We start from the raw sequence: 18,774 nt of genomic DNA, 5'->3' as shown, positions 1-18,774 counted from the left end.
TTCAGCAAGCTACTTAATCTTTCTGGTCCTTGGTTTTCTCATTTGTAAAATTAAGATTCTGGAGTCTCTTAACTACTCTGTAGGTTTAAATATCTATTAGTCTATATAGTTTTTTGTTTTGATTGCTTTAGTGTCCCATTACCACCAGCACATTGAGATGGAAATTATTAAAACTGAAGGTATTTTCTATTAAATGTGATTTTAAAGTGAGTTTTAAATTGAAACATGGAAGATTAGTGTGATCATTCAGGTTGAAGACATATATAAAGAAAGATAAAACATAAAGTAAAATAACCTCTCCAGACAAACCTACAAAAGAAAAAGCAAGCAATAAATTAGCAGTCATAACCAAAATAATAGGAATTGAAGTGGTACATTTTCTGTAGTTGATTTAATATTTTTCCTTCTCAGTTATTAGCTCTTTCTGTGTGATTCACCTGAGTGACCAAATTGCCCTCTCTAAAAGTCCGATCTTATTAATTTTCTATTCAATATGAAAAAGATATAAGGTGAATTTATACCTTTATTATTTGAAAGTTGAGCTAAATTCAAATATACCAGGCCAATCATGAATGAGAAATTACTCAAAATTAATATTTCATTATTACATTTAAAATTCCAATTAAAACATCATTACAGTGTGGGATTGTAGAGGTCATATAATGTATTCTCCTGCATCTCTTATACTTCAGCTTAAACTTAAAGGATATTTGTTATATTTTAAAATATATCCATGAGATAATCCAACATCATTGAAACCAATTTGTTTTCAAATAATTTTGTGGTTTGCTACTCAAATATTCTATGCTTCCTTTTCACATTTGTGTTTTTACATATTTTACCTTGTTGCCTGAAATGTATTTTTTCTTCTTCAGTTTGACTATTAATTATGGTTCAGGTTTTTTTTTTTTTTTTTTTTTTTTTTTTTTTGCGTTACACGGGCCTCTCACTGTTGTGGCCTCTCCCGTTGCGGAGCACAGGCTCAGGACACGCAGGCTCAGCGGCCAGGGCTCACGGGCCCAGCTGCTCCGTGGCAAATGGAATCTTCCCGGACCGTGGCACGAACCTGTGTCCCCTGCATCGGCAGGCGGACTCTCAACCACTCCACCACCAGGGAAGCCCTATGGTTCAGTTTTGACATCATCTCTCTTTAGAATCCTTTCCTCACTAAGCGTTTGGACTTAAGAGAGTTTGATCATAACACTCTTACTTATTGTACTTATAACACTTCTTTTTAATTGTTTTTTAACTTTTTTGGTCTCCCTACTGAGATGTAGGATCCTTCAGTACAATATCTCATTCATCTTTTTATTCTAACATGAGTATTGTAGTATGTAGTAGTACAATTTTAATGCTCCTTGAATGATGGAATAATTTAACCAATGAACATTGTCACAAAACTCTTCTTGTATTTAACTAGACTAATTCTGATAGCCTTATATTTAACTTAATACCTCAACTTACTATTGAAAAATTAAGGTGATTCCAAAATTATATGAAATAGAGGGAGATATTTTACTAAAACTAGGTGCCAAAAAAGATAGCAAAACAAGCAAAGAAAGATAAAATAGAGGCAAATGTGAGATTGCTACAAAAAGTGCATACATGTTTGTTATATTAGACTGCAAATTTAATTCTAGACTTTATAACATTTAATTCACAGAGGAAAACCTAGTTACATTATCTACAATATTCTTGGGATAAAAACTGACCAATTGCTCAGAAAGAGAAAATTAATACTGTGACTCAAATCAAACAGGTATATTTTTCAAGGTTTCCCAATAAAGAGGAAACTTAGTATTCAGATTCTAGTTTCAAGGATCAGTGTTCTAGAAGATCTTCTATTAGCCTTTAGCATTTATCAAAGTACAGTGTAGTAAAGGAAATTCTTGCTACTCAATCAGCAAATTTTGACACCATTGCCAAATACAATACCACGTAGAAGGATAATCTATGATTCTTGACTATCTAAGAGACAGGATATCCACAAATAACAGAGGAGCCATGTTGAAGATCAGCCACACATTTTGTGATATAAAATTTTACTTTCAGAAATGAGTAATAAAGTAAAAGATTATTACCTAACAAACAAAGCACAGAATCACTGTGATTGGATAGGTAATTTTTATTTGTAAGAGAACATCTGCAACTATTAATATAACTTGTATGTATACTACTGAAGGTAGGTCTTCTTTCTTACTCATCTCTTTTTCCTCAGCACAAATGGGATTCTTAGCACTAAAAAGTCTTCAGTAAGTGTTTATTCAAACAGAAACATATTTCATTGGAAAGACACCAGGGGATATATAAGCTTAGAATTCAACAAGTGATAGGACCATAGAAGACTAAATGTATAATGAGGATATTTCACTGATATTTAGAGTTCATAAATCACAATACATAGGGTCATATTCTGTTGAGACAGGTCTTAGAATTTGTTGTTTCTTTTCTCTTCCTTCATCTTTCCTTCCTTCTTTTCCCCCTTCCTTTCTTTCTTTTTTGCTGACATTACTAATGTTTTGTATTGATATTTCCAAGAGGAACTGATAAAATGAAAGTAAAGGAATAAAAGTTCTAAAATATTCTTTAAAACTGTATACACATGTCTATATCATATGTGCCTAAGTAATAAGAAAGTTGTCCTTATGACTTTCTGTTTACTCAAATATTAAACTTTCAAATGAATATGGTAGCTATCTGCTCTAAAAACTTCTTGGTATGTCCTATATCTTGTTCAGAATTTCCCTATTTTTTCAATCAGACATGCAAAAGTATTTAAAATTGTGGGTCTATGTATATATTTGTGTATGTGAGTATATATTATCAAAAGAGTTAAATATTTTATTTGTATCCCCAACTTACTCCATTATATTTTTTCCTCTCACAATGCCTTTTTTTAAATCTGATACATAAAACTGAATGGGCAGTTTTGAATTTTGTCGACCTGTGAATATTGTATAACTTTTAAAGAAACCTAAGCCTTTCTGGTCTTGTGATGAAAGCTATTTTTTTAAGTAAAAGAGACATGAAGAAGACAAACATACTGATATAATTAAAGAAACAGAGGTTAAGTTGAAGCAAGTGTTCCTTCTAAGACAATGAAAGCTGACAGTTTCAAATGAGATTTTCTAGTCTAATGGGTTATATCACAAATAAGTGGAAGGTTTTATTTGGCTGATATTTTCTTCAGTCCATTCATTACTTGTTGTTATAAGTATAATTCCTAAAAGCCAAGGAAAAGACTGATAATAAATGTCACTTTGGGTTCTCTTTCTTCATACATACATTCAAGAATTTTATTAAGTTAAATGCTTGATATTGTTTTGAAAATGTTCCTTAATATTTTAATTTTAACATCATATTTCTCCTGGCTGGTTTATGAACCTCATTTTTTTTTGTTTCCCTGGCAGGTGAGCATTTCTGGATGCATATAAACAGATTTCCCCTGCCACCTCCCACCCCATCCTCAGTTCTGACTGAAGTATCCTCAGATTGCTTTAGTAATTTTCCTTTAGTCAAGTATAACAAGCCAGAAGTGGAATTGAACTTCTTAGAAACAAGAAAGAGGACAATCCAGTACCATATACGGACTGCCCAAATCTTTGTATGTGGGAAACAGTCCTGTGTTTGCTGTTTGCAAAGAGACAATCTAATTACTTATTTTTTCCCATGAGGTCAAGAACTCTGTGAGTGTACAACAGTTTATTCTCTACCTTTCCTGACAGTGAAGGAGATCTTCGAATACTAACATTAGAATATTAATTTTCCTTAAGACACTCCTTTCTTTTTTCACTCTCAAGTTTGTGAGAATAGATTTTGAGGTTCACATCCTTGCTGAAATCAACAGAACCAAAATGTCTGAAGATACCTATCTTTTCTCCCTTCATACTTGAGTAATAGTTTGACTAGACATAAGTTGAAAACTTTTGTCCATCAGTAGCTATCAAAGGACACTATCAAGAAAGTTAAATTAGAACCCATAGAATGGCATAAAGTTTTTGCAGATGTTATGTCTGACGGAGGACACATATATAGAATATAAAATGAACAATTACAAATCAACAATAAAATAAAAAATAATCTAAACAAAGACTAGCTAAAATATTTGAATAAAAATTTATCCAAAGATACAAATGGCCAATAAGCACATTTCTCAAAATTATTCATTAGAGAAATGTCTATAAAACCATGAAACACCACTTCATGTACACTAGAATCATTATAATAAAAGAAGAATAAATAGTAACATGTGTCAAGGATGTGGAAAAATCGGCACCTTCATAATTGCTGAGGAGATAGAAAATGGAGCAGCCATTCTGGAAAATGTTTGGCAATTCTTCCAAAAGTTAAAGTTGGAGCTACCATATAATTCAACAATTTTACTCATATGTATATATCCAAGAGAATTGAAGATATATATTCACACAAAAAATACATATGTGAATGTTCAGAGCAGTTTTATTCATAATAACTCCAAAGTGGAAACAACCAAAATGTCCTTCTATTGATGATGTATAAATAAAATGTGGCAGGGAGACCTTCAAGATGGCAGAAGAGTAAGACGTGGAGATCAACTTCCTTCCCACAAATACATCAGAACTACATCCACATGTGCAACAACTACTACAGAACACCTCCTGAATGCTGGCAGAAGACCTCAGACTTCCCAAAAGGTAAGAAACTCCCCCACATATCTGGGTAGGGCAAAAGAAAAAAGAAGAAAACAGAGACAAAAGAATAGGAACGGGACCTGCACCAGTGGGAGGGAGCTGTGAAGGAGGAAAAGTTTCCACACACTAGGAATCCCCTTCACTGGCAGAGACAGGGGGTGGCTGGGGGGAAGCTTTGGAGCCACGGAGCAGAGCACAGCAACAGGGGTGAGGAGGGCAAAGCAGAGAGATCCCCACACAAAGGATCAGTGCCGACCAGCACTCACCAGCCTGAGAGGCTTGATTGCTCACCTTCCTGGGTGAGTGGGGGCTGGGAATTGAACCTCCGGCTTCAGAGGTCAGATCCCAGGGAGAGGACTGGGGTTGTCTGCGTGAACACAGCCTGAAGGGGGCTAATGTGCCACAGCTGGCTGAGAGGTAGTCTTGGACAAAGTCTGGACCTGCCTAAAAGGCAAGAGACCATTGTTTTGGGTTATGGCACGAAGAGAGGGGATTCAGAGCACTGCCTAAACGAGCTCCAGAGACAGACGCGAACCATGGCTATCAGTGCAGCCACCAGAGACAGGCACGAGATGCTAAGGCCGCCGCTGCAACCACCAAGAAGCCAGTGTGCAAGTACAGGTCACTATCCACACCTCCCCTCCCGGGAGCCTGTGCAGCCCACCACTGCCAGGGTCCCGTGATGCAGGGACAACTTCCCCAGGGACAACTTCCCCACGGAGCCTCAGGCTGCTGCAATGTCACACTGGCCTCTGCCACCGCAGGCTTGCTCCACATCCATACCCCTTCCTCCCCCTGGCCTGAGTGAACAAGGGCCCCTACTCAGCTGCTACTTTAACCCTATCCTGTCTGAGCGAAGAACAGATGCCCTCAGGCGACCTACACAGAGACACAGGGCCAAATCCAAAGCTGAACACCAGAAGCTCTGTGAAAAAAGAAAAGAAAGGGAAATCTCTCCCAGCAACCTCAGGAGCACTGGATTAAATCTCCACAAGCAGCTTGATGTACCCTGCATCTGTGGAATACCTGAATAGACAACGAATCATACCAAAATTGAGGCAGTGGACATTGGGAGCAATGATATACATTTGTTTTTTCCTTCTTCTCTTTTTGTGAGTGTGTATGTGTATGCTTCTCTGTGTTATTTTGTCTGTATAGCTTTGCTTTTACCAATTGTCCTAGGGTTCTGTCTGTCAGGTTTTTTTTATTTTTAGTGTACATTTTAGTGCTTATTATAATTGGTGGATTTGCCTTTTGGTTTAGTTGCTCTCTTCTTTCATTCTTACTTTTTTTTTCTTTGTTTTTGTTAATTTTTAATTTTTTAAAAAAAATTAATAATTATTTTTATTTTAATAACTTTTATTTTCTTTTTTCTTTCTTTCTTCGATTTTTCTCCCTTTACTTCTGAGCACTGTGGCTGACAGTCTTGGTGCTCCAGGTGGGTGTCAGGCCTGTGCCTCTGAGGTGGGAGAGCTGAGTTCAGGACATGAGTCCACCAGGGATGTCCCAGGTTCACGTAATATCAAATGGTGAAAGCTCTCCCAGAGATATCCATCTCAACACTAAGACCCCACTCCACTCAGCGACCAGCAAGCTACAGCACTCGACACCCTATGCCAAACAACTAGCAAGACAGGAACACAACCCCACCCATTAGCAGATGGCTGCCTAAAATCATAATAAGGTCACAGACACCTCAAAACAAACCACCAGACACAGACTTGCCCACCAGAAAGACAAGATCCAACCTCATCCACCAGAAAGCAAGCACTGGTCCCCTCCACAAGAAAGCCTACACAGCTCACTGAAAGAACCTTAGCCACTCTGGCAGACCCTTAAAACAACAGGAACTGCAAACCTGCAGCCTGCAAAAAGGAGACCATAAAACCAGTAAGTTAAGCAAAATGAGAAGACAGAGAAGCACAGAGCAGACGAAGCAGCAAGGTAAAAATCCAATAGACCAAACAAACAAAGAGGAAATAGGCAGTCTACCTGAAAAAGGATTCAGAGTAATAATAGTAAAGATGTTACAAAATATTGGAAATAGAATGGAGAAAATAAAACAAACTTTTAACAAGGACTGGGAAGAACTAAACAGCAAACAAATAATGATGAACAACACAATAAATGAAATTAAGGATTCTCTAGAGGACTCAATAGCAGAAAAACTGAGGCAGAAGAATGGATAAGTGACCTGTAAGATAAAATAGTAGAAATAACTACTGCAGAGCAGAATAAAGAAAAAAGAATGAAAATAATTGAGGACCATCTCAGATACTTCTGGGACATTAAATGCAACAACATTTGAATTATAGGGGTCACAGAAGAGAAAGAGAAAAAGAAAGGGACTGAGAAAATATTTCAAGAGGTTTTAGTTGAAAACTTCCCTAATTTGGGAAAGGAAATAATTAGTCAAGTCAAGTAAGTGCAGAAGTCCCATACAGGATAAATCCAAGGAGATACATGCCAAGACAGATATTAATGAAACTATCACATATTAAATGCAAAGAAAAAATATTAAAAGCAGCAAGGAAAAAAACAACAAATAACATAAAAGAGAATCCCCATGAGGTTAACAACTGATCTTTCAGCAGAAATTGTGCAAGCCAGAAGGGAGTGGCAGGACATATTTAAAATGATGATAGGGAAAAACCTACAACAAGTTTACTCTACCCAGCGAAGATCTCATTCAGATTTGATGGAGAAATTAAAACCTTTACAGACAAGCAAAAGCTAAGAGAATTCAGCACAACTAAACCAGCTTTACAACAAATTCTAAAGGAACTTCTCTAGGCAGGAAACACAAGAAAAGGAAAAGACCTACAATAAAAAATCCAAAACAATTAAGAAAATGGTAATAGGAACATACATATCAATAATACCATTTACCTCACATGTAAATGGATTAATGCTCCAACCAAAAGACATAGACTGACTGAATGGATAAAAAACCAAGACCCATATATATGCTGTCTACAAGAGACCCACTTCAGACATAGGAACACATAAAGACTGAAAGTGAGGGGATGGAAAATATATTCCATGCAAATGGAAATCAAAAGAAAGCTGGAGTAGCAATTCTCATATCAGAAAAAATAGACTTTAAAATAAAGACTACTACAAGAGACAAAGAAGGACACTACATAAAGATAAAGGGATCAATCCAAGAAGAACATATAACAATTGTAAATATTTATATACCCAACATAGGAGCACCTCAATACATAAGGCAAATGCTAACAGCCATAAAAGGGGAAATCAACAGTAACACATTCAGAGTAGGGGATGTTAACACTCCAGTTTCATCAATGGGCAGATCATCCAAAATAAAAATAAATAAGGAAACACAAGCTTTAAATGATACATTAAACAAGATGTACTTAATTGATATTTATAGGACATTCCATCCAAAAACAACAGAATACACTTTCTTCTCAAGGGCTCATGGGACATCCTCTAGGACAGATCATATCTTGGGTCACAAATCAAGCCTTGGTAAACTTAAGAAAGCTGAAATTTTATCAAGTATTTTTTCTGACCAAAATGCTATGAGACTAGATATCAATTATGGGAAAATATTTGTAAGAAATACAAACACATGGAGGCAAAACAATATACTACTTAATAATCAAGAGATCACTGAAGAAATCAAAGAGGAAATCAAAAACTACCTAGAAAAAACTGGCAATGAAAACATGATGACCCAAAGCCTATGGGATTCAGCAAGAGCAGTTCTAAGAGGGAAGTTTATAGCAATACAATCCTACCTCAAGAAAGAAGAAACATCTCAAATAAATAACCCAACCTTACACCTAAAAGAATTAGAGAAAAAAGAACAAAAATATCCCAAACTTGGCAGAAGGAAAGAAATCATAAAGATCAGATCAGAAATAAATGAGAAAAAAAAGTGAAGGAAACAATAGCAAAGATCAATAAAACTAAAAGATGGTTCTTTAAGAAGATAAACAAAATTGATAAACCATTAGTCAGACTCATCAAGAAAAAAAGAAGACTCAAATCAACAGATTTAGAACTGAAAAAGGAGAAGTAACAACTGACACTGCAGAAATACAAAGGATCATGAGCGATTACTACAAGCAACTATATGCTGATAAAATGGACAAACTGGAAGAAATGGACACATTCTTAGAAGAGCACAACCTTCCGAGACTGAACCAGGAAGAAATAGAAAATATAAACAGACCGTTCACAAACACTGAAATTGAGACTGTGTTTAAAAATCTTCCAACAATCAAATGCCCAGGACAAGATGGCTTCCCAGGCGAATTCTGTCAAACATTTAGCAAAGAGCTAATACCTACCTTTCTCAAACTCTTCCAAAATTGAGCATAAGGAGAAACACTCCCAAACTCATTCTACGAGGTCACCATCACCCTGATACCAAAACCAGACAAAGATGTCCCAAAGAAAGAAAACTATAGGCCAATATCACTGATGAACATACATGCAAAAATCCTCAACATAATACTAGCAAACAGAATCCAACAGCACATTAAAAGGATCATACCCCATGATCAACTGGGGTTTATCCCAGGAATGCAAGGATCCTTCAATATACTCAAATCAATCAATGTGATACATCATATTAACAAATTGAAAGATGAAAACCATATGATCATCTCAATAGGTGCAGAAAAAGTTTTTGACAGAATTAAACATCGATTTATGATAAAAACCCTCCAGAAAGTAGGCATAGAGGGAACTGTCCTCAACATAATAAAGGCCATATATAAGAAACCCACAGCCAAACTCATTCTCAAAGGTGAAAAACTGAAACCATTTTTACTGATATCAGTAACAAGACCAGGTTGCCCACTCTCACCACTATTATTCAACATAGTTTGGAAGTTATAGCCACAGCAATCAGAGGAGAAAAAGAAATAAAAGGAATCCAAATCAGAAAAGAAGAAGTAAAGCTGTCACTGTTTGCAGATGCCATGATACTACACATAGAGAATCCTGAATATGGTACCAGAAAACTACTTGAGCTAATCAATAAATTTGGTAAAGTAGCAGGATGCAGAATTAATGCACAGAAATCTCTTGCATTCCTATACACTAATAATGAAAAATCTGAAAGAGGAATTAAGAAAACACTCCCATTTACCATTGCAACAAAAAGAATAAAATACCTAGGAACAAATCTATCTAAGGCGACAAAAGACTTGTATGCAGAAAACTATAAGACACTGATGAAAAAATTAAAGATGATACAAAGAGCTGGGCAGATATACCATGTTCTTGGATTGAAAAAATCAACATTGTGAAAATGACTATACTACTCAAAAGTATCTACAGATTCAATGCAAGCCCTGTCAAACTACAAATGGCATTTTTCACAGAACTAGAACAAAAACTTTCAAAATTTGTATGGAATCTCAAAAGACCCCGAATAGCCAAAGCAATCTTGAGAAAGGAAAGTGATGCTGGAGAAGTCAGGCTCCCTGACTTCAGACTATACTACAAACTACAGTAATCAAGACAGCATGGTACTGGCCCATTACAGAAATATAGATCAATGGAACAGGATAGAAAGCCCAGAGTCAAACTCATGCACATATGGTCACCTTATTTTTGATAAAGGAGGCAAGAATATACAATGGAGAAAAGACAACCTCTTCAATAAGTGATGCTGGGAAAACTGGACAGCTACATGTAAAAGAATGAAATTAGAACACTCTCTAACATCATACATAAAAATAAACTCAAAATGGATAAAAGACCTAAATGTAAGACCACTGTAAAACTCTTAGAGGAAAAAAGAAGCAGAACACTCTATGACATAAATCACAGCAAGATCCTTTATGACCCACCTCCTAGAGAAATGGAAATAAAAACAAAAATAAACAAATGGGATGTAGTGAAAGTTAAAAGCTTTTGCACAGCAAAGGAAACCATAAACAAGATGAAAAGACAACCCTCAGAATGGGAGAAAATATTTGCAAATGAAGTAACTGACAAAGGATTAATCTCCAAAATATACAAGTAACACATGCAGCTCAATATCCAAAAAACAAACAACCCAATCCAAAAATGAGCAGAAGACTTAAATAGACATTTCTTCAAAGAAGATATACAGATTGCCAACAAACACATGACAGGATGTTCAACATCATTAATCATTAGAGAAATGAAAATCAAAACTACAATGAGGTATCACCTCACACCAGTCAGAATGGCCACCACCAAAACATCTACAAACAATAAATGCCGGAGAGGGTGTGGAGAAAAGGGAACCCTCTTGCACTGTTGGTGGGAATGTAAATTGATACCACCACTCTGGAGAACAGTATAGAGATTCCTTAAAAACCTAAAAATAGAACTACCATATAACCCAACAACCCCACTACTTGGCATATACCCTGAGAAAACCATAATTCAAAAAGAGCCATGTACCACAATGTTCATTGCAGCTCTATTTACAATAGCCAGGACATGGAAGTAACCTAAGTGTCCGTTGACAGACAAATGAATAAAGAAGATGTGGCACATATAAACAATGGAATATTACTCAGCCATAAAAAGAAACGATATTGAGTTATTTGTAGTGAGGTGGATGGACCTAGAGTCTGTCATACAGAGTGAAGTAAATCAGAAAGAGAAAAACAAATATTGCATGCTAACACAAATATATGGTATCTTAAAAAAAAAAAGGTTCTGAAGAACCTAGGGGCAGGACAGGAATAAATATGCAGATATATATAATGGGCTTGAGTACACAGAGAGGAGGAAGTGTAAACTGGGACAAAGTGAAAGAGTGGCATGGACTTATATATACTACCAAATGTAAAATAGATAGCTAGTGGGAAGCAGCTGCATAGCACAGGTAGATCAGCTCGGTGCTTTGTGACTACCTAAAGGGGTGAGATAGGGAAGGTGAGAGGCTGGTGCAAGAGGGAGGAGATATGGAGATATATGTATATATATAGTTGAATTACTTTGTTATAAAGCAGAAATTAACACACCATTTTAAAGCAATTATACTCCAATAAAGATGTTTAAAAAAAATGTGGCAAATCCTTACAGTGGAATATTATTCAATCAGAAAAATAATGAAGTACTGATACAAGATATGAAACTGATGAACCTTGAAAAACCTTACGTTATGTGAGAGAAACCATACACAAAAAGCCACAAAATATGATTCTGTTTATATAAAATGTCCAAAATTGACAATTCCATAGAGACAGAAAATAAATTAATTTTTGCTAAGGGGTGTAAGGAGATGGGGCAATGACAAACGACTACTATTGGTTACAAGGTTGTTTTTCAGGATGATAAAAATGTTTTGGAGTTTGATAGTGGTGATGGCTGCACAATTCTGTGAATAGACTCAAAAGTACTCAATTCTATACTTTAACACTTAATTTTATCTCAATTAAAAATTAAACAAACAAAAGTAAAACAACCCCTACCATATATTTATCATACAACATGGAGCATGGCATACAGAAAACCCATAATATATACTAGCTATATAACTGTTTTATCAATTTGTCTTAAAATGACAATTGCAAACAGTGGATTGTAGTAATGCCTTTTTCAATTTTATACACTATAAAGTGTGGTGGGAAAGAAGACATGATATATAGAAGTATGTGTTCCAAAGACATAATGTTAAAATAAAAACTCAGCATATTGAGACAAATGTAGTCTTAATTATTCATTCTCTAGATAAATGCATTACTCCCTGATATCACAGACTTAACATGAATACAATTTTATATGTTATTTTATCCAGCACAAGAAGTGTTCTTCATTTACTGGTTGCTATGAAAAATTTTTGGCCACATATTCAACCTTAGCAACAGAAGAACTCACGTGGCTTTCTCACATAATCACGTAAAGATTTTTTATTATTATTATTATTTTTTTGCGATATGAGGGCCTCTCACTGTTGTGGCCTCTCCCATTGTGGAGCACAGGCTCTGGACGCACAGGCTCAGCGGCCATGGCTCACGGGCCCAGCCGCTCCGCGGCATGTGGGATCTTCCCGGACCAGGGCACGAACCCGTGTCCCCTGAAACGGCAGGCGGACTCTCAACCACTGTGCCACCAGGGAAGCCCAGGATTTTTTTTTTTCAAAGAAATCAAGTTGGGGGAAAGCTATATAGGTCAAATAAATTATTTTGAGTTTTTATTTTATATTTTAAAATTTTACTTTTGAGTCTAGCTCTTGTCACTCGAATGTATAATATGGGATACATAGACAATATTGCAATCTCACTGCATACCACAAGGTAGGTATTTTTTAACTATGGCAAATAAAAAGGAACATTCTAGTTTCTGAATAAATAAAAGACTAGTACCGATGGCTGTTGGTTTACACTCAAACCCAATATTGGTTATTACACTGAAGGAAGAGTCATCGTATAGTGATTAGAGAAGCAGAGTCAGTTGTTACTTCCTGAGTGAGACAAAAATTCATGGCACTGCCTTGGGGGAATAACTTGGAGGAAATTTTGATTTGTGTTCTTTTTCGTATGCCATATTGTTCTCTTCGAAAGAGCTATTGTATCTTGCATACTGCCAGGCAGTGAATCAGCTGTGTCCATGCAGATCTTGCCATAATTTGTTGATAACAAGACTTTGCTGTCAGTCTGGCTTCAACTAATTTGACCTTGGATTGGCATCCAAGTCAAAGGCAGTTTTCTATGTACTGGACATTGCTAGCAATCTATGAGGCACTTTGAGATGAGAATTGTCCCAAGAAATGATGCCCTATGCCATAATTTTACCTATTAACTCAATCAGGTATGATCTTGGGGAGTACTGTAGTAGAGAATTTAAAAAATACTGACAGGAAGCAATAACCATTAGGAAGTAAATCACAGAGGAAGTCAATGGCATGAGATATGGAGAAGAGGTGAGCTATTTGATAATGGAACTGAAGCAGAAGATAAACAAGAGAGGCTTAAGCATGAAAATAGTGGACTACTAGAGTTGGTATTGGGTCACTAAAATTTGTGAGAAATGCTGTATTATATATCAGATGTGTTTGATACTTGGGTCATATAATTTTCTATACATCCTTACTTCCACAATGGATTCTTTACCAAATCAGACAGACTAAAAGACAGTATCTAAGATTACCATCTTGCTCAGCACTGGTTCCTAAAGGGTCAGCAGCCTATGTGATAGGATTTGAGGCAAACCATAACCTTATATACTTTAAACATCTAAAATTATACCACTTAAGGTGTATTTTTGGTGAAATGTTTTCAAGTATGTTCTCTTGATATACAAATATCCTACGTAATTGAACTTTAGAATTCCTTAATAGAAAGGAACTGAATTGTCTAAAAAATGAAGAAAAACATTAAATTCCAAAAATTCCAATCCAGTGTGTTTATTCTCTATATTTCCCCCAAACAGGAACATAGGTAGTTAGATAGCTTGCTAATAAAAGCAATACATAGATCTTTTACATGGACACAAAAGCCAAACTTTGAAAAAAATATATAAGAAAATTTTATATAATATTACCTGGGAAAAATGATTTGCTGTTCATATTTTCCATATTATAATTGGGGGCTATACGATTTAAATTATTTATACAATTTTTATTTAAAACACAAATTTTAGAGCTTGAAAAAGTTCCCAAATATTTATTACTATTCCTTAATTTTGCTAATGAGCAAACTGAAGAAAGAGGAGGTAAACCAGAAGAACAAAAAGGTAAGTTGCTTTAGTTCAGAGCTATTTTATTTTCATTTTAAAAGTTTTCTTAGATGATAGCAGACAAGAATAAGAAATGCAGTGCTGAAGAGCTCAAAGTTGAAGTGTCAATATTTGTTTTTGAAATGCTCTATGATTTTGCTTACCTATGAATGTCTAAATCAGTACATTTGTAATTAAACTTCAATATCTTTCTAATGTGTATTTCTACATATATGAAAGGTACTTAGTCAACTATCTGGCCTGTTTCAGGTCTTCAAAGAAACTAATTAGCACTTCTTACAATCCATATAACAAGAAGTACAAATTCAGGAACTATCTTTATTAAATTACTATTTTTTTCAAATATTTGTATAGGACTTTACAAGTTACAAGTGATTTTGTATTCATTATCATCATTGGGAAATGGTGGCAAATCAGGAAACAGAGGCTCATAGTTTAACTGCTGGGCCCAATCATGACAATATCAAATGGTAGATTCAAAACTCACACCCAGAACTTCTGAATCCAAATATAGTTCTCCCCATCTCCAAGTTACTCCATAATAGAGGTCGATTGAATCCTATCATATTGACCCCTGGTGCCTATTGATGTGTCACTCTTTTTCTAAACCTGTGTTGCCCACTCTCCATGGACCTTTCAAGGTGGAATCAATTAAGTGCAAAGATATAGCTAGATTTGTCTGTCCAGTAATGTGGGAGCGAGCCATCTTAATTAAGTTTTCCTCAATTCACATTAACTGTTTCTTCCTCTAGGCTGCATTACTCTGGTCTCTCCATGATAGTTCTGCATTTTTTTCTTCATACATGTTGTATGAATATCAGACTGTGAAAACTTTGAGAATAACTTGATATCTACTCATCTTGGTATATTTAACATCACTCTCAACAGTTTATTGCATATTGGTCAACACAGGAAAATATCAAGAATTAAAAACATATATATGCTCCAAATAAGCCCACAATTTACCTAAAGTTAATGATAATTGATGACAGTAATAATATATTTTAGCATACACTTTTACTATCCATAAAATATTTTCTAAAAATAATATCAATAAAGTAAGAATCTTACCTAGACCATGCCTATGTGTTGACATTGGTGGTAAGACAGTCCAAGTCTTGGTTTTGGGGTTGTAACATTCAACACTGTTCAATGTCTTTAAACCATCTCGACCTCCAATTACAAAGAGTTTGTCATCAATAACAGCCACACCAAACTGCAGTCTCCTGCCATTCATCATCCCTGCCTGGATCCACAAATTTGTTCTGAGGTCATATTTCTCTATGGTTGTAGCTCCTGATAAAACATAAAATCACATTGTCACCATTTACTACTAATCCAACAAAGAATCTTCCCAAGACACTGTACAAATTATGATGCAAAAACATTCTTGTCATGTTCATTTTTCTTGAAGAAAAAAAATGACAGATAAAAGAAGTAATATAAGTACTTTATTTTCTCTTCTTGGCAGACACTAATGATTAAAGTAGACACATATGTTCAGCTTGTTTGAATTACATAACGGTCTCATGCTAAACTATTGATACAATAGAATCATTGTTGGGCATGACATAGTTCTGTGAGTAGATTTTATAACTTCCCTTTATCACCGTTTGCTATAAAAAATGCAACATAATCCTAGCTTGAAAAGACATTTATTAAAGCTCTTTTAAATAGCTAAGCTATGTATGTTATCTGTATAATTTCTTAAAGTGAAGAGAAGTTCATAAATTCTTTACCAAATTTCTCTTTAAATTTGTCTTATGCCTTAAATAGCAGAAGGGTTTAAAAGTCAATTTTAAGATATATAAACAAATGTCAGCTGTGCTTTTTTTTAAACATTGTTTTTAAAAAAATGCATTCGGGGAATAGCAATAGAATTTAGAGACAAAATGATCTTCTATCCTTATCAACTCTTAGAATCTCTAAACAAAATAGCTTATCTTTCCTAAAAGATTCTTATGTATAAATTTGAGAAATGTAGTAAATCTGACTAATAAAATAGAAATCGAAAGAATAAGCTAAATTGCTGATGAGGTGTGTTTTAAGGGATTCAGTTAAACATTTCACATTAAAAACATTTACCTTGAACTAGGTCACAACTGTTTATATGATAAAATATAAACCAGCAAACACTGATCTTGCTTCAGTGTTTGATCTTAATGCTTACACTCACATTCAGTTATGTTTCATTTTCAGTGATTAAATATCCCGACATTTACAAGTCAACATTCTTGGGTACTTTCACTTATGCACTAAAGATCATTTTACTTGTAATGTATTACAAGTTTGCAAACTAGGGAAGACATTCCTCAGGGGACTCATTTACTCTGTAGAACATAACCAGCAATGAACTAAATAAATATAAACAACTTGGCAGGAAAAGTTTTGCTAATTGAAGTAAAATGGTATAATTTATGCTCAATTTTTATTCAAAAGTGACAAAGCTGTAATAATATAAATGCTGAGTTAGGATGAATTAAATCTGTGTTTTTGAAGTTATTAAATATATGAGCTAATTTTCATACAACTAAACATTAAGTATTATAAGACTATTATTATTTTTAGAGTAAAAATAAACTGGAATATTCATAAAAGTCATTTGATACTGTTTAGTAACATAAGATAAATTATTTAAACAAAAGTGCTTCTTTTATGCTTAAATGTATTTATTATGTTTTATTGATATGTTAAATGTTTTATTCAAATATGTACAAATTGAAATTCCAAGGGGAACTAAAGTGTTAAATAATTTCAAAGTCATGTGAATTCTCAAAGCTTGATAGCATTGGGATTCCATGAATGCCTAACTAAAAGTTAAGAGTTGTATGCAAATACCTCTCTCTTATGACTAACTCTTGACAAATCATGGCAGAAGAAATAGTGTAACCTAATCCTAATTAACACAATCCCAAGAGACACGTATTTGCAGGTCTGGAAATAAATATCTTCCACTACTTTCTTCTCCAAAACCTTGGTCAAATTCTTTGCATGGTGTTTAAGGTACATTCATCCTTCTCAGAAAATCATTGAGAATGTGTGAGGTTAAGGGCCTCTGAGCAATAAAAGGTGTTGGTATTCAAAGGGGAAAGTGAGGACTTGATTTGAGTTTCAAAGTTTCATTGAAACAAGCTAGATGTGTCTTCAACCTCAACACATGGCAGGATTTTTTACTTTTACAGTGTTTTTCCTCTAGCTGCAGTTTTCAGAGGTGAACTATACATTTTATCCTAAAGTTGCTACATCAGAAATAGGAGTGCATTCCTGTTTTCCTTTTTTTTTTTTTTAAATTTAGAAGCTGTGTTAATTTACTACGGCTGCTGAGAAAAATTATCTCAAATTTAGCAGTTTAACAAACATGTATTTATTATCTTACAGTTCTGGAGGTCAGAAGTTCAAATTACGTTTTGTGCTAAAATCAGGGTGTTGGCAGGGCTTTTTTTTCTTTCAGGAGGCTCTAGAGAAGATCTATTTTCACTCCACTCTTCAATTTTGCTTAGTCAAAAAGAGTTTCATAATACAAAACAAAGATTTCTTGATTTGTAGAGCTTACTTATAGTAATCAATAAGTTGATTATTTTCTTATTCAGACTGTAATATAAATGTTTTGTCTTGTTTTTAATGATCACAAACTTAAAAATATGCTTGCTCTTTTTCTAATGCAAGTTATTAGTGATAATATTCTTTAAGGTATTTTCTCACCAGCATACTTCATTAGTTGTCTGTATAAACTTCCCAACTGTATTATACTTTTAAAAATGTATCAGTTTGTTTGTGAGTTCTGCTGTTTTCTTTTGCTTATAAGAGTGTATGTATCACCTTGGTGGTTTCCTGAGTTAGAGGAAGAAGGACAAAGCCATTCTCTCTGAGCAATGTTACTCTGAGCTGCTCCTTAAAGTAAAGGCAATATTTGTCATTACATAAATGAAAAACAGAATATGAACAAGAGTGGGCTACTGTGCTGGTAAGTAATACAGTTGAAAGAAATAAAAAAGGAAAGTTTATTTTAAGACATAGTTACTCTCGGGTTCATGAAACCATCTCTAGTTATCTCAAATGCCTGCAAAGCAGAGGCACAACTCTAAAATGTGTGACTGCAGGCACAATAGCATCCAGACTGCTTTCATAAACTCTCTGTCAGTAATCTGAATGACCTTGGAAAATGGCCTCCAGCTGCAGATGAGAACACAGCCTCGCCAACCCCTTGTTTTCATCCTTTTGAGATCTTGAGCAGAGAATCCAGATGTGCTTTCCTGGACTTCTGACCTACTGTGAGCTAAAAGATGGCACTTGTTTTAAAAAGGTCTTTATGGCAATGTGTTACAGCAGCAATAGAGTTTACTTTAATTTGCATTTTAAAAATTTATAAAGTATCTGTTTTCCAAGTTCAATAACATAACTA

The 18,774-nt window shown here is 34.8% G+C and overlaps 1 protein-coding gene across 2 annotated transcripts in view; it reads right to left on the bottom strand.

Annotated features, from left to right (window-relative positions):
• KLHL1 (kelch like family member 1) overlaps positions 1-18,774 on the bottom strand; it is a 392,306-nt gene that overhangs the window by 56,060 nt on the left and 317,472 nt on the right. For both annotated transcript variants that reach the window (XM_032611318.1, XM_032611317.1), the window contains one exon: positions 15,444-15,668. In XM_032611318.1, the coding sequence (XP_032467209.1) occupies positions 15,444-15,668 (225 nt within the window). The remainder of the gene's footprint in view (positions 1-15,443; positions 15,669-18,774) is intronic.

Source organism: Phocoena sinus, chromosome 18, assembly GCF_008692025.1.
Source record: "Phocoena sinus isolate mPhoSin1 chromosome 18, mPhoSin1.pri, whole genome shotgun sequence".
Classification (NCBI taxonomy): domain Eukaryota; kingdom Metazoa; phylum Chordata; class Mammalia; order Artiodactyla; family Phocoenidae; genus Phocoena; species Phocoena sinus.
The sequence above is the reverse complement of the archived record's forward strand: the minus strand, read 5'-3'. Positions and strand labels throughout refer to the sequence as shown.